Source organism: Epargyreus clarus, unplaced genomic scaffold, assembly GCF_041222505.1.
Source record: "Epargyreus clarus isolate Ecla_fem2 unplaced genomic scaffold, WU_Ecla_fem_2.2 ptg000012l, whole genome shotgun sequence".
Taxonomy (NCBI): domain Eukaryota; kingdom Metazoa; phylum Arthropoda; class Insecta; order Lepidoptera; family Hesperiidae; genus Epargyreus; species Epargyreus clarus.
The window spans coordinates 8,577,137-8,598,365 of NW_027332220.1; the positions used below are offsets into that span (position 1 = coordinate 8,577,137).

Consider the following 21,229-nt stretch of genomic DNA (forward strand, 5'->3'; position numbering starts at 1 on the left):
TGTAAAACTAATATTAGTATTAAACTACTTCACAGAATAGGTACCTACTAGTTTCGCGCTACAAATAGTCGGAGACAATAAATATTTACAACACTAGGTAAACACATCGTGTGATGTGAAAAAGTCAATGCTAATAACGTAATTCTAGACTTCAAAGTATTACTTCAGTATTACACTGTTAAACGTAATAGTACATTACAATACGAGGACGAAAAATTTTTTTCTGACAAGTGTGAGTTTGCAGGCCGAGCCGCAGGCGAGGACTGCAATCACACGAGTCAGAAAAACATTTTTCGTCCCCGTGTTGTATAAAATTTTATATTACGGGGTCGGAAATGGGGGTTTTGCGCACGCGAAGCGTGCGTAAAACGTCCATTTACGCACGCCGTGATATAAAATAGTATTTGAAAATTTACAAAAACGCACTACCCCTATTATTTATGTGTTGTGAATGTTATGAACACATATAAAGACGAAAAGGGAGTCACTTAGACCAACGGAAATCTAAAATTATCGGGAATCGAAACCCACGAGAACCCACTGCGTGTCAGATACCTACATATGTTGACAACACTGCTATGCGGGTCATATTAATCGGACAAAATTATTGTAAGACGGTTGATAATCGTAAAAAATATTTTTTATATTATGACTATGATATACTTACATAACATAGGATATAAATTAAGTAAAAATAAAAGTATTATTGTTGGAACAAATTGTTTTATTCACTTTACAATACAATTTACACATTGTAAAAAATGTTTAACAATATATTTAGTAACCTTAAGTTTAGTTCGGATCACACGTATTCTGTTTGTGTATATGTTTAGTTAATTGTACATTTTACATAATCTTTTGTAGTCCATCACAAGAAAGAAGTATACACGATATGCCGCGTGATTTAATCCGCGTACAACGGGCCCAACAGATATCGACGACGAATTGGCAATAACTCGTAACTCAAAAAAGTAACTGAAGAAACGCTACTTTAAAAAGACATGGAACGTATTGCCACACTTTAATATTTTGCTCAATTTTGAACCTAAGGACCTGGTGTCTTAAGGACGACCATGTGATACGTAATTTTAAGTCCAATTATGCAAAAATCGCTTTTTCGTAAAAAAATGAGATACGAGTTATTGCTACTACATCGTCGATGTGCTATTTCTAGTATCGGCAAGTGACGATTTAGTTGCAGATATTTTTATACCCCGTACACGTTTCAGGGTCAGTCGCAGTCACTTTTAGACGCTTGATAGAGAAACTGAACGCTAGAAACGCGATGTAGCTTTAACGCAGTCGCTTATGGTTTTTTGAATGTGGTAGAAACTTTTGTGGTTCGACTTCGGCACCACTACCACACTTTCGGCACCACTATTTCTATCAACAGCAGTGTTAAGTTATGCTGTTCTAGTTTGAAGCGTGATAAGGAAGACATACTTTTCAGAGGTTATCCAGCTTAGTCCTCAGATATACGAGTAGAAGATGAGCATGCAGTCCATCTGATGGTAAGTGCTTACTGCCGTCCATTGACATCTATAATCAACCCCAGATAAGATTAGTTTCATAGCTGAGGTCGACCACATATGTGTCGCATCTACTGAGGACTAAGCTGGAACGCTTCTGAAAAGTATGTCTCCCTTACCACACCCTTCCTATAACACAGTAGCTCTTAACACTGCTGTTATTGGGCAGAAATAATAACATAATGGAGCATATAGTGTTCAAATTGGTTCACTGATTGTAGGTAACCGTTTTTTGTAAATAGACCTCAAAACGTCCATATCGAATTCAAAATGTTTTTCTTATATCCGACAGTCATTCCTAGAGAACAACATTCAAAACGCCTCTTTAGCTTCGTGTTGATAAATATTCTTAGTTTCAGAACCTTCATATTATTATAACGTACAACATAGCTTATGTTAATTGAAGAAGTCTTGCGCTTTTAATCTGGTTCTTTTGGCGACATTAATTTGCAGCAGGTTGTCTGTGAGGTTGTCTACAGTCGGGGGTGTTTCGCCCCCAGTGGGTGCTACTGTCTTCGGGTTCTTCGTCTTGGGTGTCGCCACGAGAGGTTTCTGGGGTATTGGCGGTGTTTTGGGCGTGTGCGGCACGATGCCCATGGCGTTGGGTGTCATCTTCAGTCGCGGGGAGAGGAGATGCTTGGCGGCCAGTTTCCTCGCTGCGGGCGACATGCTCGCTAAGCGCTCTGTATTCGTTCTGAAACTGTTGAGAAGTTATTATTTTTTGAAGTTCATTAATTGTCCTGAATAATATGCATGCAGTAATGTGTATTATCTTAAAGAAATTTCCAAATTCGTAATATTGTCATTATAACGATTATAACATTGTTAAAATTAATGTATAAAATCGTAATATAAATTAATTGCTAACGATTAATTAGTTAATGTAGCGACGCAAGTTGCCATGCAATGTGTACAGTATGAAGTGAGGAATGTGTGTGTGTGTACGCGCCTGCGTGCTTGCGAATGTGAGCGTGTGTTTTAGTATGTGTGAGGTGTGTGTAATTTACGGCTGAGTCGAGGCAAAGGGGAACGAAGTGCATCCGATATGTGAATTTTAAGGAGGTAGAAGAGGTGTGTGAGCTATATACGGTGTGTGGGTGTGTCAATGGATGTAAGCGAATGCGTGCATATTTTCGGTGGGTATCGAGTGCATATATGCGGAACGCGTGCGTGCGTTTGTGTGTATGTGGTGCGTGTATGCGGAATGCGTGCGTGCGTTTGTATGTTTTTATGCTTGACGCGTGCCTGCGCTTGTGTGTGTGTGTGTGTGTGTATGTGGCGCGTGCGACTCACGTGTGCGGCGAGGCGAGAGGCGTGCGAGGCGTGGCGGCGCGGCGTCGCTTGGCGGCGCGCTCGGCGAGGCGCAGGGCGAGACGCTCCCGCGCGCCCGCCTCCAGCATGCGGTACGCTGCGCCCGCACCCACACTGGAACCATAATTATATATAAGAAACTTTCATGTAGCGTGTGTTACATGACAAAGTTAAATGGAAAGAAAAAGGGAAAATAAGCAATTTATGGACTCATTAAATTGAAAAATCTTAATAGGTAATACCACAGCCACACCTACTTCTGTTAATAAGTGTGGAGTTAAGAGCTGCTGTGTTCCGGTTTGAAGTATGCAGTAAAGGAGACATACTTACTTTAGGCGTTCTAACGTAGTCCTAAGGGGTAACATTGCATCTGTGTCCAACCTCAAGCAGCAATTTAATCTTATCTAGGGTACAGATATTCATGGGGCGACAGTAGCCGCTTACTAGCTAAACCGAACATTTAGTGTACAAATTTCATCTTAAATATTTTTGATAGAATCTACCATATATCTAATTAAAAAGAGTATTATGTGGTGTATTTACGCCGGCAGCGGCGTGTTCCCGCCGTCGAGGCGGAAGGGCGTACCCTCGATCTCACCCCACGTCATGAGCGGTGAAACGTCGGGTCCTACGCCGGGCTGCTCTAGACGTGGGGCGAGATCGAGGGCGCCAATTGGTGAATGGACATGTTTTGAAATAAAATATATCTAAATAAGTAAATACGAGCACCATACTCAATGTTAGTACTATCTAGTAGGTAAGAAATATGATGGTAAATGGTAAGAAACAATGGTAAACGCACTATGTTATATAATTATTAAGGACATGTTATTATTAGATGTATTATTATATTATTTTATTATAATTTTTTTTGATTTATGTTATTATTAGATGTATTGTTTTGTTATTTTTAGGAAGGACATGTTATTATTTTATTGATTAAGTAGATACAATTTCGTTATATTGATTAACAGTACATACTAACATTAGAAATAATCAATATTAGTACTATCTAATAACAATGTTAGTACTATCTAATAACGATTTCACGAATTGCTTAGTAAAACAAAAGTTACTAAATGACTTGACAGGCAACTTGTAATGTGACAAACGCAGTCATGATCCATTACATACATAATACATCACACACACACACACATCTGAAATAATCATGGCTTCTACCCATGCGTACAACAACAATTTAGCGTAATTGCGACCAAAAGGTCTGAAGGTGGTAGAATCCTTTGTGGTTCGACTCCGGCGGCACCACCGCCACACCTATTTCTGCCTAATAACAGCAGTGTTAGGCGCTGCTGTGTTCCGGTTTGAAGGGTATGGTAAGGGAGACAGACTTTTCCGAGGCGTTCCAGCTTAGTCCTCAGGGGTAACGGCGCATCTGTGGTCGACCTCAGGTAGGAATATCTAATCCTATCTGGGGTTGATTACAGATGTCCATGGGCGGCAGGAGCCACTTACTATCAGGTGGACTGCATGCTCGTCTGCTACTCCTATATTATAAAAAAAAAATCCATACGCACAACAATTTTACGAAATCATAAAAACAAAAAATACTTCAAAGTGTATACTCACGCGGGCAGCGGCGTGTCCCCGCCGTCGAGGCGGAAGGGCGTGCCCTCGATCTCGCCCCACGTCATGAGCGGCGAGGCGTCGGGCCCCGCGCCGGGCCGCGGCGACGCGGGCGGCAGCAGCTCGCGCGCGCACACGCTGCTGCCGTCCACGCCGATCTTGCCCGCTATGCTCGCGTCCTGCACACGGGAAATAATAATATATGGTAAATAAAATGTTATTGTAAATGGTAAGAAATATGATGGTAAATGGTAAGAAACAATGGTAAACGCACTATGTTATATAATTATTGAGGACATGTTATTATTAGATGTATTGTTTTGTTATTTTTTGGAAGGACATGTTATTATTTTATAGATTAAGTAGATACAATTTCGTTATATTGATTAACAATACATACTAACATTAGAAATAATCAATATTACTTTGATACAACTTGCCATAACAATTTGCATGCCCTGACATGGCTGATTGTGAGATTCCTAGCAACTATTGTGAACTTGTGTATTTCATTTCATTTCATTTAAATGGTAAGAAACATAATGATGAATGATAAGAAACATAATTGTAAATGGTAAAAAACGTAATTCAAAATGTTAAGAAATATAATGGTAGCCGCAACGCTTATTCGCTTGTGCATACAGTCCCATCCGCAATCATCCAATCCCGACGCACGTACTCCGGTGACGTCTACGATGACGTACTGTATGCACATTGGCCACTAGTCCCAAGGACGGTTGAGTGGGCCTTTAGCTACGTGACCTTACGCACCGCGCCGCAATTGCGTACTCTGTTTTCGCGACCACGTGGCTCTAATTTTCCGCATATTTCCACTTTTCTCATCGCGCACCGCAACCGCATACCCGCCTACATTCCATAGGGAAAGCTACCCAATTCTTCTTTCTCCGCGCTTTCTCTATTTCGCCTACCTAGTTCCAGTGTGCACAAGTTATAGGTATCAAAAACCACCAACCCAGTAAGAAAATGGTAAATGGTAAGAAACATAATGGTATATGGTAAGAAAACTAATTGTAAATGGTAAGAAATATAATGGTAGATGGTAAGAAAATGGTAAATGGTAAGAAACATAATGGTTAACGGTACACGTAACATAATGGTATATAGTAAAAAAAAAGTCACGATTCAAAAATGAGAAAGACAGCTGTGGCTTAGCGCACTCGCGCCGTAAGAGTCGTAAGTTGAATAAGCCTCCCCTTATAAGGACAGTCTGCGGTAAAAAGGTCGTCCTATTAAAAAAAAATGCCGCCTCTCAAACGTGTCGCCCTGAGGCTAAAAATTATTCCTATATAAAAATACATATGATATTACGCCCAACGTACGCCTCTACCCGGTAGCAAGATAAGTCGTATATGCTGTGCTCAAAAGCGGAAACGAAAGACGCAATTTTTATTTTAGGAAATCCATTTATCCAGTGTCACTTGCTGCCACGACGAATCCAACAACATCACGCCCTCCGGCACGTGCATGATGTGTTGCGGCGGCGCAGCGCGGGGCGTGTGACGTCACCTGCTCGCGCGCGATGGCGCTGATCTGCTCCTTGTTCTTGTCGTGGTCGAAGGGCAGCGCGCGCAGGCGGGTGTTGCGGCGGCGCAGCGCGGGGCGTGTGACGTCACCTGCTCGCGCGCGATGGCGCTGATCTGCTCCTTGTTCTTGTCGTGGTCGAAGGGCAGCGCGCGCAGGCGGGTGTTGCGGCGGCGCAGCGCGGGGCGTGTGACGTCACCTGCTCGCGCGCGATGGCGCTGATCTGCTCCTTGTTCTTGTCGTGGTCGAAGGGCAGCGCGCGCAGGCGGGTGTTGCGGCGGCGCAGCGCGGGGCGTGTGACGTCACCTGCTCGCGCGCGATGGCGCTGATCTGCTCCTTGTTCTTGTCGTGGTCGAAGGGCAGCGCGCGCAGGCGGGTGTTGCGGCGGCGCAGCGCGGGGCGTGTGACGTCACCTGCTCGCGCGCGATGGCGCTGATCTGCTCCTTGTTCTTGTCGTGGTCGAAGGGCAGCGCGCGCAGGCGGGTGTTGCGGCGGCGCAGCGCGGGGCGTGTGACGTCACCTGCTCGCGCGCGATGGCGCTGATCTGCTCCTTGTTCTTGTCGTGGTCGAAGGGCAGCGCGCGCAGGCGGGTGTTGCGGCGGCGCAGCGCGGGGCGTGTGACGTCACCTGCTCGCGCGCGATGGCGCTGATCTGCTCCTTGTTCTTGTCGTGGTCGAAGGGCAGCGCGCGCAGGCGGGTGTTGCGGCGGCGCAGCGCGGGGCGTGTGACGTCACCTGCTCGCGCGCGATGGCGCTGATCTGCTCCTTGTTCTTGTCGTGGTCGAAGGGCAGCGCGCGCAGGCGGGTGTTGCGGCGGCGCAGCGCGGGGCGTGTGACGTCACCTGCTCGCGCGCGATGGCGCTGATCTGCTCCTTGTTCTTGTCGTGGTCGAAGGGCAGCGCGCGCAGGCGGGTGTTGCGGCGGCGCAGCGCGGGGCGTGTGACGTCACCTGCTCGCGCGCGATGGCGCTGATCTGCTCCTTGTTCTTGTCGTGGTCGAAGGGCAGCGCGCGCAGGCGGGTGTTGCGGCGGCGCAGCGCGGGGCGTGTGACGTCACCTGCTCGCGCGCGATGGCGCTGATCTGCTCCTTGTTCTTGTCGTGGTCGAAGGGCAGCGCGCGCAGGCGGGTGTTGCGGCGGCGCAGCGCGGGGCGTGTGACGTCACCTGCTCGCGCGCGATGGCGCTGATCTGCTCCTTGTTCTTGTCGTGGTCGAAGGGCAGCGCGCGCAGGCGGGTGTTGCGGCGGCGCAGCGCGGGGCGTGTGACGTCACCTGCTCGCGCGCGATGGCGCTGATCTGCTCCTTGTTCTTGTCGTGGTCGAAGGGCAGCGCGCGCAGGCGGGTGTTGCGGCGGCGCAGCGCGGGGCGTGTGACGTCACCTGCTCGCGCGCGATGGCGCTGATCTGCTCCTTGTTCTTGTCGTGGTCGAAGGGCAGCGCGCGCAGGCGGGTGTTGCGGCGGCGCAGCGCGGGGCGTGTGACGTCACCTGCTCGCGCGCGATGGCGCTGATCTGCTCCTTGTTCTTGTCGTGGTCGAAGGGCAGCGCGCGCAGGCGGGTGTTGCGGCGGCGCAGCGCGGGGCGTGTGACGTCACCTGCTCGCGCGCGATGGCGCTGATCTGCTCCTTGTTCTTGTCGTGGTCGAAGGGCAGCGCGCGCAGGCGGGTGTTGCGGCGGCGCAGCGCGGGGCGTGTGACGTCACCTGCTCGCGCGCGATGGCGCTGATCTGCTCCTTGTTCTTGTCGTGGTCGAAGGGCAGCGCGCGCAGGCGGGTGTTGCGGCGGCGCAGCGCGGGGCGTGTGACGTCACCTGCTCGCGCGCGATGGCGCTGATCTGCTCCTTGTTCTTGTCGTGGTCGAAGGGCAGCGCGCGCAGGCGGGTGTTGCGGCGGCGCAGCGCGGGGCGTGTGACGTCACCTGCTCGCGCGCGATGGCGCTGATCTGCTCCTTGTTCTTGTCGTGGTCGAAGGGCAGCGCGCGCAGGCGGGTGTTGCGGCGGCGCAGCGCGGGGCGTGTGACGTCACCTGCTCGCGCGCGATGGCGCTGATCTGCTCCTTGTTCTTGTCGTGGTCGAAGGGCAGCGCGCGCAGGCGGGTGTTGCGGCGGCGCAGCGCGGGGCGTGTGACGTCACCTGCTCGCGCGCGATGGCGCTGATCTGCTCCTTGTTCTTGTCGTGGTCGAAGGGCAGCGCGCGCAGGCGGGTGTTGCGGCGGCGCAGCGCGGGGCGTGTGACGTCACCTGCTCGCGCGCGATGGCGCTGATCTGCTCCTTGTTCTTGTCGTGGTCGAAGGGCAGCGCGCGCAGGCGGGTGTTGCGGCGGCGCAGCGCGGGGCGTGTGACGTCACCTGCTCGCGCGCGATGGCGCTGATCTGCTCCTTGTTCTTGTCGTGGTCGAAGGGCAGCGCGCGCAGGCGGGTGTTGCGGCGGCGCAGCGCGGGGCGTGTGACGTCACCTGCTCGCGCGCGATGGCGCTGATCTGCTCCTTGTTCTTGTCGTGGTCGAAGGGCAGCGCGCGCAGGCGGGTGTTGCGGCGGCGCAGCGCGGGGCGTGTGACGTCACCTGCTCGCGCGCGATGGCGCTGATCTGCTCCTTGTTCTTGTCGTGGTCGAAGGGCAGCGCGCGCAGGCGGGTGTTGCGGCGGCGCAGCGCGGGGCGTGTGACGTCACCTGCTCGCGCGCGATGGCGCTGATCTGCTCCTTGTTCTTGTCGTGGTCGAAGGGCAGCGCGCGCAGGCGGGTGTTGCGGCGGCGCAGCGCGGGGCGTGTGACGTCACCTGCTCGCGCGCGATGGCGCTGATCTGCTCCTTGTTCTTGTCGTGGTCGAAGGGCAGCGCGCGCAGGCGGGTGTTGCGGCGGCGCAGCGCGGGGCGTGTGACGTCACCTGCTCGCGCGCGATGGCGCTGATCTGCTCCTTGTTCTTGTCGTGGTCGAAGGGCAGCGCGCGCAGGCGGGTGTTGCGGCGGCGCAGCGCGGGGCGTGTGACGTCACCTGCTCGCGCGCGATGGCGCTGATCTGCTCCTTGTTCTTGTCGTGGTCGAAGGGCAGCGCGCGCAGGCGGGTGTTGCGGCGGCGCAGCGCGGGGCGTGTGACGTCACCTGCTCGCGCGCGATGGCGCTGATCTGCTCCTTGTTCTTGTCGTGGTCGAAGGGCAGCGCGCGCAGGCGGGTGTTGCGGCGGCGCAGCGCGGGGCGTGTGACGTCACCTGCTCGCGCGCGATGGCGCTGATCTGCTCCTTGTTCTTGTCGTGGTCGAAGGGCAGCGCGCGCAGGCGGGTGTTGCGGCGGCGCAGCGCGGGGCGTGTGACGTCACCTGCTCGCGCGCGATGGCGCTGATCTGCTCCTTGTTCTTGTCGTGGTCGAAGGGCAGCGCGCGCAGGCGGGTGTTGCGGCGGCGCAGCGCGGGGCGTGTGACGTCACCTGCTCGCGCGCGATGGCGCTGATCTGCTCCTTGTTCTTGTCGTGGTCGAAGGGCAGCGCGCGCAGGCGGGTGTTGCGGCGGCGCAGCGCGGGGCGTGTGACGTCACCTGCTCGCGCGCGATGGCGCTGATCTGCTCCTTGTTCTTGTCGTGGTCGAAGGGCAGCGCGCGCAGGCGGGTGTTGCGGCGGCGCAGCGCGGGGCGTGTGACGTCACCTGCTCGCGCGCGATGGCGCTGATCTGCTCCTTGTTCTTGTCGTGGTCGAAGGGCAGCGCGCGCAGGCGGGTGTTGCGGCGGCGCAGCGCGGGGCGTGTGACGTCACCTGCTCGCGCGCGATGGCGCTGATCTGCTCCTTGTTCTTGTCGTGGTCGAAGGGCAGCGCGCGCAGGCGGGTGTTGCGGCGGCGCAGCGCGGGGCGTGTGACGTCACCTGCTCGCGCGCGATGGCGCTGATCTGCTCCTTGTTCTTGTCGTGGTCGAAGGGCAGCGCGCGCAGGCGGGTGTTGCGGCGGCGCAGCGCGGGGCGTGTGACGTCACCTGCTCGCGCGCGATGGCGCTGATCTGCTCCTTGTTCTTGTCGTGGTCGAAGGGCAGCGCGCGCAGGCGGGTGTTGCGGCGGCGCAGCGCGGGGCGTGTGACGTCACCTGCTCGCGCGCGATGGCGCTGATCTGCTCCTTGTTCTTGTCGTGGTCGAAGGGCAGCGCGCGCAGGCGGGTGTTGCGGCGGCGCAGCGCGGGGCGTGTGACGTCACCTGCTCGCGCGCGATGGCGCTGATCTGCTCCTTGTTCTTGTCGTGGTCGAAGGGCAGCGCGCGCAGGCGGGTGTTGCGGCGGCGCAGCGCGGGGCGTGTGACGTCACCTGCTCGCGCGCGATGGCGCTGATCTGCTCCTTGTTCTTGTCGTGGTCGAAGGGCAGCGCGCGCAGGCGGGTGTTGCGGCGGCGCAGCGCGGGGCGTGTGACGTCACCTGCTCGCGCGCGATGGCGCTGATCTGCTCCTTGTTCTTGTCGTGGTCGAAGGGCAGCGCGCGCAGGCGGGTGTTGCGGCGGCGCAGCGCGGGGCGTGTGACGTCACCTGCTCGCGCGCGATGGCGCTGATCTGCTCCTTGTTCTTGTCGTGGTCGAAGGGCAGCGCGCGCAGGCGGGTGTTGCGGCGGCGCAGCGCGGGGCGTGTGACGTCACCTGCTCGCGCGCGATGGCGCTGATCTGCTCCTTGTTCTTGTCGTGGTCGAAGGGCAGCGCGCGCAGGCGGGTGTTGCGGCGGCGCAGCGCGGGGCGTGTGACGTCACCTGCTCGCGCGCGATGGCGCTGATCTGCTCCTTGTTCTTGTCGTGGTCGAAGGGCAGCGCGCGCAGGCGGGTGTTGCGGCGGCGCAGCGCGGGGCGTGTGACGTCACCTGCTCGCGCGCGATGGCGCTGATCTGCTCCTTGTTCTTGTCGTGGTCGAAGGGCAGCGCGCGCAGGCGGGTGTTGCGGCGGCGCAGCGCGGGGCGTGTGACGTCACCTGCTCGCGCGCGATGGCGCTGATCTGCTCCTTGTTCTTGTCGTGGTCGAAGGGCAGCGCGCGCAGGCGGGTGTTGCGGCGGCGCAGCGCGGGGCGTGTGACGTCACCTGCTCGCGCGCGATGGCGCTGATCTGCTCCTTGTTCTTGTCGTGGTCGAAGGGCAGCGCGCGCAGGCGGGTGTTGCGGCGGCGCAGCGCGGGGCGTGTGACGTCACCTGCTCGCGCGCGATGGCGCTGATCTGCTCCTTGTTCTTGTCGTGGTCGAAGGGCAGCGCGCGCAGGCGGGTGTTGCGGCGGCGCAGCGCGGGGCGTGTGACGTCACCTGCTCGCGCGCGATGGCGCTGATCTGCTCCTTGTTCTTGTCGTGGTCGAAGGGCAGCGCGCGCAGGCGGGTGTTGCGGCGGCGCAGCGCGGGGCGTGTGACGTCACCTGCTCGCGCGCGATGGCGCTGATCTGCTCCTTGTTCTTGTCGTGGTCGAAGGGCAGCGCGCGCAGGCGGGTGTTGCGGCGGCGCAGCGCGGGGCGTGTGACGTCACCTGCTCGCGCGCGATGGCGCTGATCTGCTCCTTGTTCTTGTCGTGGTCGAAGGGCAGCGCGCGCAGGCGGGTGTTGCGGCGGCGCAGCGCGGGGCGTGTGACGTCACCTGCTCGCGCGCGATGGCGCTGATCTGCTCCTTGTTCTTGTCGTGGTCGAAGGGCAGCGCGCGCAGGCGGGTGTTGCGGCGGCGCAGCGCGGGGCGTGTGACGTCACCTGCTCGCGCGCGATGGCGCTGATCTGCTCCTTGTTCTTGTCGTGGTCGAAGGGCAGCGCGCGCAGGCGGGTGTTGCGGCGGCGCAGCGCGGGGCGTGTGACGTCACCTGCTCGCGCGCGATGGCGCTGATCTGCTCCTTGTTCTTGTCGTGGTCGAAGGGCAGCGCGCGCAGGCGGGTGTTGCGGCGGCGCAGCGCGGGGCGTGTGACGTCACCTGCTCGCGCGCGATGGCGCTGATCTGCTCCTTGTTCTTGTCGTGGTCGAAGGGCAGCGCGCGCAGGCGGGTGTTGCGGCGGCGCAGCGCGGGGCGTGTGACGTCACCTGCTCGCGCGCGATGGCGCTGATCTGCTCCTTGTTCTTGTCGTGGTCGAAGGGCAGCGCGCGCAGGCGGGTGTTGCGGCGGCGCAGCGCGGGGCGTGTGACGTCACCTGCTCGCGCGCGATGGCGCTGATCTGCTCCTTGTTCTTGTCGTGGTCGAAGGGCAGCGCGCGCAGGCGGGTGTTGCGGCGGCGCAGCGCGGGGCGTGTGACGTCACCTGCTCGCGCGCGATGGCGCTGATCTGCTCCTTGTTCTTGTCGTGGTCGAAGGGCAGCGCGCGCAGGCGGGTGTTGCGGCGGCGCAGCGCGGGGCGTGTGACGTCACCTGCTCGCGCGCGATGGCGCTGATCTGCTCCTTGTTCTTGTCGTGGTCGAAGGGCAGCGCGCGCAGGCGGGTGTTGCGGCGGCGCAGCGCGGGGCGTGTGACGTCACCTGCTCGCGCGCGATGGCGCTGATCTGCTCCTGGTTCTTGTCGTGGTCGAAGGGCAGCGCGCGCAGGCGGGTGTTGCGGCGGCGCAGCGCGGGGCGTGTGACGTCACCTGCTCGCGCGCGATGGCGCTGATCTGCTCCTTGTTCTTGTCGTGGTCGAAGGGCAGCGCGCGCAGGCGGGTGTTGCGGCGGCGCAGCGCGGGGCGTGTGACGTCACCTGCTCGCGCGCGATGGCGCTGATCTGCTCCTTGTTCTTGTCGTGGTCGAAGGGCAGCGCGCGCAGGCGGGTGTTGCGGCGGCGCAGCGCGGGGCGTGTGACGTCACCTGCTCGCGCGCGATGGCGCTGATCTGCTCCTTGTTCTTGTCGTGGTCGAAGGGCAGCGCGCGCAGGCGGGTGTTGCGGCGGCGCAGCGCGGGGCGTGTGACGTCACCTGCTCGCGCGCGATGGCGCTGATCTGCTCCTTGTTCTTGTCGTGGTCGAAGGGCAGCGCGCGCAGGCGGGTGTTGCGGCGGCGCAGCGCGGGGCGTGTGACGTCACCTGCTCGCGCGCGATGGCGCTGATCTGCTCCTTGTTCTTGTCGTGGTCGAAGGGCAGCGCGCGCAGGCGGGTGTTGCGGCGGCGCAGCGCGGGGCGTGTGACGTCACCTGCTCGCGCGCGATGGCGCTGATCTGCTCCTTGTTCTTGTCGTGGTCGAAGGGCAGCGCGCGCAGGCGGGTGTTGCGGCGGCGCAGCGCGGGGCGTGTGACGTCACCTGCTCGCGCGCGATGGCGCTGATCTGCTCCTTGTTCTTGTCGTGGTCGAAGGGCAGCGCGCGCAGGCGGGTGTTGCGGCGACGCAGGGCGGGGCGGGCGGCCGCTCGCTGCGACACGCCATCCGGCACGTACATGATGTAGTTGCGGGCCCGGTACCGCCACGTGTCCACCTGATAAATCATAAATATCATATATCATAGTTCCAACAAAATAATTAAAGAAATTAGTGGTAGGTTACATTAATTAATGCCTTTTTTTCTTTTTTTACGCGGAGAAATCCTCATGGATTCCCTTACGCCCGGGGGAGCGGAAGGGATATGTCGGACTTTTACCGACTAAAACTCCGCGGCTTTCCTCTGGACGCTCGATGCCGGGTCACGAGAAGCGTTAGCATTACATTCGCGGCCCGGCAACTTCGGCCGGCGCTGATGTAAACGCCAGCCACGTCCCATATAAATTAATGCCTATCGTAAGATTAAACAGTAGATGAAAAAAGATTTCAGATTTTTTTACCAAATTTTCCAATACACATTTAAAATAATACACATAAAAACACTCACCTCCTGAGGTCTTTCCCTTTGGTCCGCTTGTTGTTCAATAGAGGGCAGCGCTAGCGCAGCATCCGCGAGCGCATTGGATGTGATTTCCGCCTCGAACTGTGAGGCCAGCTTGCCTGCTCGCTTCTTGTCTTCTAACGCTATCAACTTGTCGTAGCTTGCGTTGTCTTCACTCGTGTGTGTGGCCAGGAATGAGTCTGTTATGAAATACATTATCTTAATAGCTAAGGTTATAATTCCTGTGAATTGGTAGTTGTTATGATGGCAAAGTAAATGTATAAACAAAGTTCAGTATTTAATGAAAATAAGGTATATTGTCATGTGTCCAACAGTGTAATTAAAAGGGTTGAAGCATCCTTCAACCTTTCATTTAGCTTACAATTCTGACTTAACAATACAAAGCAAAAATATCAATATATTTAATCTTTTTTTCGTCCAATTTTGGCAAAACTACTAAGATTTGCTATGAAGACTTTCTGGTATATTAATTGGTAAAGGACCTCTGGCATACTTGGAACTTTAGGACAACATGTACATCATTACATTTCAATAATACTGATATTTATAATTTGAAGTTAGCATTTACAAGCCCCTGAAAAGTATTGAAAAATATACAGATTAACCAATTATTTACTCATACCTAATGTATGTTTGTCTGTTATATCCTTTGTTTTATCACCAGCATCAGTATCTATAACAGATTCACTGTCCTCCACCTCGGATGATGTAGGAGAGTATGGACGATCCACGCCCGGAGTATCGAAGGTCGCTGGAGAGTTGACTGTAAAGAAAAAACATAAAAAGTAGACAAATTATATATTTCGTTTCTTTACAATATTGGAGTAGCCGATGAGCATGCCATCCACCAGGGAAGGTAGCTTTGGCCCCCCATGGACATCTGTAATTAACCCTAGATAAGATTGGTCTCCTACCTGAGGACTGATTTTGCACTGGCCGAAATACTAATATGAATAAAGTGGTAAATTTATAATTTGATGATCAGATTCAGAATTCATCACAGAACGAGCTATAAATATTATATATCTTAACGGAGGGCCATGCGAGTATTTGTGTTGCATAACACTGACCGGTCGGCAAGGGAAGCAGACGGCACTAGTCAACAGTATTTATCTAGTTTATTTCCCTGCATTATTATTACTAGTGTACAAGGGTACAAAATTATCATTCGAAATAAACCGGTGATCTAAATTCATACAGGTGGTAGAGTTCGTGCAAAACTTGTAGACACATTGCAACAGCAAACTGTAGATATTAGCGGGACGAAGACAGCATGGGACTCTCCCGAAACCTTCCACTCTTGCCCATGGGTACAAAGCGCAGTTAGTGTGAGCCTAACTGTTGTTACGGTGTATATACTTGTAGTTGTGTTCAACCCCATTGGCTCTCTGACTAGATCTTCATTTCACATCAGACTAGAAGTTTGGTGTGGACTGTATCCCTTATTATTTATGTTATTTACTCACAAGGTTCTGTAGGAGGTCTGCTACCACTGTATTTTCGGGTAATTTCCCTAAGTTTAGCATAATCTTTGTTTTCGGAGGCTTCCAAAAAGTCATTTTGGGCTTTAAGCTTCTCCAAATCAGGAAAGAAATCTCGTTGGATTATTTTTGCTATACCCTGTAACATAAAAATATATCTTAAAACTCTTTTACTATACAATTTTGTTATAAAAATAAATAAAAAAATAAAAAAGCCTATTTATTCCGTTAATATACATATCAGTCTGTTTACATTTATAAATTGTCATTTTACATTATATATTATTATTAGTATCAGTTATGTCACAGTCATCGATTAACTATGATATTTTTTTTTTTTTTTTTAACTTATACAATTTTAATATGTTATTGCTAATGTCATTTAATATTATATATATATTTTCATATTGTGTGGGTCATGTATGTTTGTTTATATTAAGGACCTCTAAATGAGTATAGGCCTCCTCCATTTTTCTCCATGTGTCTCTGTTTTTAGCTTTTTCTAACCAGTCTCTGCTATTTTAAGTATTTCGTCTAACCATCGTTCTATTGGTCTTCCTCTACTTCTTTTACCCATTGGTCCAGTCCAATTGGTAATCTTTTTCGTCCATCTGTCATCATTCATACGCGCAATATGGCCAGCCCATTTCCATTTAAGTTTTCTGCAATGATCCAAAGCATCTATAACTCTTGTAGTGTTTCGTATTTCAGAGTTTCTTTTTTTGTCTGTTCTTTTTAAGTTTAAAATACTACGTTCTATGGCTCTTTGACATGTTTGTATTTTTTGTTTACTGTACTTATTAAATATCCATGTTTGAGAGGCGTATGATAGACACGGTAAAATACACGAATCCAGAACTTTTTTCTTTAGTTTCATGGAGAGATTTGATTTTAATATTTCCTTATTTGTCCAAAATTTATTCCAAGTAATATTTATACGTCGGTTTAGTTCATCGCGATGTCTGGATTTCTCAAAGGATATCTGTTTTCCTAAGTATATGTATTGTTGTACGTATTCTATGGAATTATTATTAGAATTTATAGGTATTTTCGTACTGTTGGTCATAACCTTTGTTTTTTTGGTATTTATCTGCAAGCCTACTTTACCACTAACAATTTGTAGCTCATTTATCATGGTTTCTAACTCTGAAGCTGATCTAGAGAATAATATAATGTCGTCAGCAAACCTAAGGTTGTTTAGGAACATTCCGTTGATGTTTATACCTCTTTTTTCCCATTTTAATTTTTTCATGATGCTTTGGAGAACTGCTATAAATATCAATGCTGATAAGGGGTCACCTTGCCTTACGCCTCTACATATACTAATCTCTACCCCAGTTTTGTCTATTTTTACTTGACTTGTACTTTTGATATATATGTCTTTAATGAGTTTGATTGCTTCTGATGGTATGTTGCATTCGTTTAAAGCTGTCCATATGCTATCATGGTGGATAGAGTCGAAAGCCTTCGCGTAATCAATGAACGCTAGGTAGAGCGGTTGTCTTTGTTCTTCATATTTTTCTATAATTAAATTCAAAGTATGGATATGATCTATGGTTGAGAAGTTTCTTCTAAATCCTGCTTGTTCTACTGTTTGCTGAGATTCGATGTAAGTTGTAAGGCGATCTTTAATACATGAAGCGAATAATTTATATATATTTTGTTGAAGACTAATCGGTCGATAATTTCCAATATCCGATGGATCCCCTTTTTTATATAGTAAAATTATGTATGATTTTCCCCACTTTGTAGGGATTTTTCCTTCATCAACACACTTATTAAAAAGAGTCGTCAGATATGGGACCAGAATAGAGCTTCCTGCTTTTATTGCCTCGTTTGGTATACCATCTGGGCCAGAGCTTCTGTCATTTTTTAAGGCTGAAATTTTTTCTTCGATTTCCTGCACGGAGAATCTGTCTAACGTTTCAGAATTAGAGAGCAGAGGTGCTTCAGTCTCTCGTTGTGTTAAGATTGGCGCAGCGTAGAGATTTTTGAAGAAAGTCGTAGCAATATCTATTATATCTGATCTATTAAAACTCTTCTTATTTGTTGTAAGTTCTTTAAGGCAGGGGATCCAATGCTTATTTCTTGTTAACTCTTTTATACCTTTTTTTATGCTTCCTGATATATGTAAATGTTTTTCTAAAACTCTTATTTTATGTTTTTCATGCTCTTTTTTAATTAGCTTATGTACATTTTTATATAAATAGCAACGCTCGGCCTTTTCTTCGCTTGTCAAATGTTTTTTGTTGGTTAACTCAGATCTTCTGTTTATTAAAGTTTTTATGTATTTTGTAATAATGGTCGCCTTCTCGGTTTTGTTATTTATGATGAAGTCGAGACTTTTAATTATTACTTTTTCTAATTTGTTGTAGTAATACTCTACATTTTTGTTCGCCTCTATTTGAAAAGAATTCATATTTCTTTGTAAAGCTTCCAAAAATATTTCCTGCTGTTCTGCTGTTTGTAGTTTACTTTTATTGTTATTTTTATATTTTGCTCTACTTTTTTTAACATTCTTTAGTTGCAGTGTGCTTCTTAAAAGTCTGTGGTCACTGGGGTAGGATAATCTATTTATTATTTCGAAGTTTGTTATTTTTTCTGAAATGTTTGATAATATATAGTCTATCTGACTCTTTTTATTCTTAGGTGATTTCCAGGTCCATTGATTGTTAATTTTCTTTTTAAAAATACTATTTATTATGCGCAAATTATTTTCCCAGCAAAATTGAAGTAATCTTTTGCCCCTTTTATCTCTATTACCATAGCAATAAGTCCCTAGGATTCTTTCTTCACCGTTAAGGCGTTGTCCAACTCTGGCATTGAAGTCGCCCAAAACAATAAGATGTTTGTTGCACTGCGTCAGGCATTGTTGTATTTGGTTGTAAAATTCATTGATCTCTGATTCATTTGCTTCGATAGTAGGGGCATGAACTTGAACAACAGAGATAGACGTGGTGTCCAACTTAAGGTTTAGTATACAAATTCGGTCTGATATTGCAATGAAACTCTCTATATTTGATTTAAATTCCTTTTTTATAAGAAAACCTATACCATAATGACCTTTTATTTCCCCATAATAGCAAAATATATGCGTATTGTCCTCTGTAACATTGTAACCGGTGCGTCTTATTTCGGCTAGTCCAATAATATCATAATTAATTTTTGATATTGCTTCCTTAAATTCAAGTAACTTTTCATTTGTTGAAAGAGATCTTGCGTTGTATGTGCATATGTAGAGTTTTTGGAGTGGAGGGTTGTAGTCTTTTGCCCCCGCGGTGACCAGCCGTCTTGGGGGACATTGTTGAGAGGTCGCAGCTTTTTGTCAATATGTTTTATTCTTGTGTTGTTGCGTGAGAGTCGTGTTTGTTGTAACATCCAAAGTATCTTGGGAAGTTCGAGGATCGTTATTTGAATTTCTGATAATATATTGATGAATATTTGCATTTCTCTTTTTTGTAGGTTTTTTGTTACCGTGTTTTTTGAAGTTTAAGCTATTATTATCCACGTTAATTTCCGGTGATTCCGATAAATTTCGTTTATTGCTGTTTTGATTTTGTGTTGAATAATTCTGTTCTTTTTGTACTTCTTGCGTATTCTCTGGTAAGATTACAATTTTATTATACTTTAAATAAGCTGTCTTTCCTTTGTTTCTTTCTTCGAGTAGTTGGCCTCTTAGTTTTTTACGTTGCTCTAAAATTTCTGGCGGAAAATCTTCTTTAATATAATAAGACGTTTCGGACAAATTTCTTTTGTTCTTTAAAAGCTCGATTTTCATTCCTAATGTGTTCAGTGTTACAACCACCGGTCTTAATTTATTGGATTCTTGTTTTTTCCCTAAACGCCTTACTTCTTCTATATTTTCTTTATTGCAACTTATTTTCATTTTTTCGTTTATAATATGTAATATAGTATTCTGTAGGCTATAGTAACTTGTCTCTGTTTCTTCTATTCCGAAAAAAATTACATTCTTCTTCCTAATTGTTTTTTCAAATTGTTGTATACGTCGGCCTTGGTCTTCAACTGTTTTTTGTAATAGTCTGTATTTGTTTTCTATGGTTTCAAATTTTTGGTTTATATTATCATTTATAATTTGCGGTATGATTTGTTTCATATCTTGTATTTCGATTGCTTGTTCATCAAATTTTCTTTGTAGTATTCGAAACATCTCTGTGACTTCCTCCATTTCTTTAGATATTTCTCTGGCTATTATAATCACGACGTGTAGTTTATCGTTTTGTTAGCCCTCTAGCGGCGAACTGATAAATCACTATGTACGCTAGTTAGTGCGCACGAGTTTAATTTGCTGCAAGGATTTGATTCAAACTCGTATACAATGTAGTTCACCAGTTGTTCGCTAGATGGCGCTATTTTCAAGCAATTGTGGTTCGGTGCTTCTTTTTGAAACGCAAAATAGACGTTTGCTGTTATAGGTTATGAAGATTTCTATAATGACTGTTAGCTCACTTGATTGGTTGTAGCACAGGTATTTTATTGCTCTCACGTTACTTTCCACTTTTCTGTAGTATCTGGACACTTATTTCCAGGTATATCACTATATTTTTTCTTTGTTGTCACTGTTTTGTTAACGTTATTGTTCTTCTTGTTCACTCGATATTTTAGCACTTTTTATAGTTTTAGGCAGTCTGTTTATAATTCACTGGATTGTTCTTATCGTATTCTTGATTTTCACATAAACTTTAGCCCACTATTCGTAATATTTCTATTTTTAAACTTATATTTTATACGGACGTGATCAGTAACGTGGCACGACCTTGTATACAATTTTGATTTTGATACAATTTTGTTAATGTAGCATAAAACAACTGTCAGTCGTCATCAGTCTCACTTTAATAGTATTTAATAACACATAACAGTTACTTACTAGTAAACTTCGTATACACAGTAATACCTCGGACTTACACGATTGGTGGGACAGAGTGATAACTGCGTAAGTCGAATTCGCGTAAGTCGGGGTATGCATGTACATAACATAGTATGGTATGATTTCGTATGTGTTGACTTCACGCAACAAATACAAATGCTTATATGAATAATTATGGGGTCAGTAAGGGTTACTATGGCTCGATTATGGATAATAATCTATCAGTATGGTATGGATTATTATCCAATAAACCAAAGAAGAATCGAAAACGAGATCGCTTTAAAAATCGTGTAACTCCGAATTCGCGTAAGTCGGGGTAGCGTAAGTCGAGGTATTACTGTATTTAAGTTACAATTTATCAAATTGAGGATGTATTGTTATATTTAAACCAAAGAAAGTAACAGCGAAAGGCTATAGAGGTCCCATTGTTAATATTTTTATATATAACCTTTCATTCCACTTCACACTGTCACCATTTATATCTTAAAAGGTAACTTATAACCATTTGGTAATAAACCGTGGACGCTTACTCCTTTAGTTCGGTTTATTGCTACTACATAATTGATTATCTTTGGTTGCAACAAATGTCGAAATTCTTAGAAAACAATAGTTACTTAAATGAAAATTGATACCTGTACGTATTCTTCTTCGTCCAAAACTTGAGCCTTCTTCAGAATGCGTTTTTTGGGCACTTTTGGAACTTTGAAAACAGAACTTTCGTGTTTTAACACCTGCATATTACGAAGGGCTGCTTCACCGGGCCTGGAGTCTTTATGTTCTTCAGACATTGTGTGCAACGTAGAGAAGGTTATTACAATGAAATAGGAAAAACAACTAACATTATATTCGATAAAAACTTTCAAAACATCACGTTTTTGTAAGTAAATTACAATTATTGACGTTTACTTTGGCTTGTTACATGACAATGACAAGTGCAGTCACGTTTCTGACATTGACATGTAGTATCTATTGTCTATGTTTCAATTTGTTTATAGACTAACAACTTTATCTATAGATACCTAAACAGATAGATAATAGTATAGCTATGTATAGCTATTGCCGAAAACCGCCACAAGCATAGAAAAGTTTGTTGGACTAAGGCTGCCTCTAGACCTACAATAACATTGTATAATACTTTTTAATGTTCAATAAAATTAAAAGGCG

At 48.7% G+C, this 21,229-nt stretch overlaps 1 protein-coding gene across 1 annotated transcript; it reads right to left on the reverse strand.

Moving 5' to 3' along the window:
* Window positions 1-983: 983 nt before the first annotated feature.
* Window positions 984-21,005, reverse strand: Es2 (ess-2 splicing factor homolog). The gene is made up of 8 exons (XM_073078432.1): window positions 20,698-21,005; window positions 15,166-15,319; window positions 14,322-14,462; window positions 13,685-13,878; window positions 13,124-13,294; window positions 4,431-4,606; window positions 2,823-2,954; window positions 984-2,229 (listed from the first exon to the last, which is right to left on the reverse strand). Exons 1-8 carry the CDS (start codon window positions 20,851-20,853, stop codon window positions 1,926-1,928), a joined length of 1,428 nt encoding a protein of 475 aa, XP_072934533.1. The 5' UTR covers window positions 20,854-21,005; the 3' UTR covers window positions 984-1,925.
* Window positions 21,006-21,229: the final 224 nt, after the last annotated feature.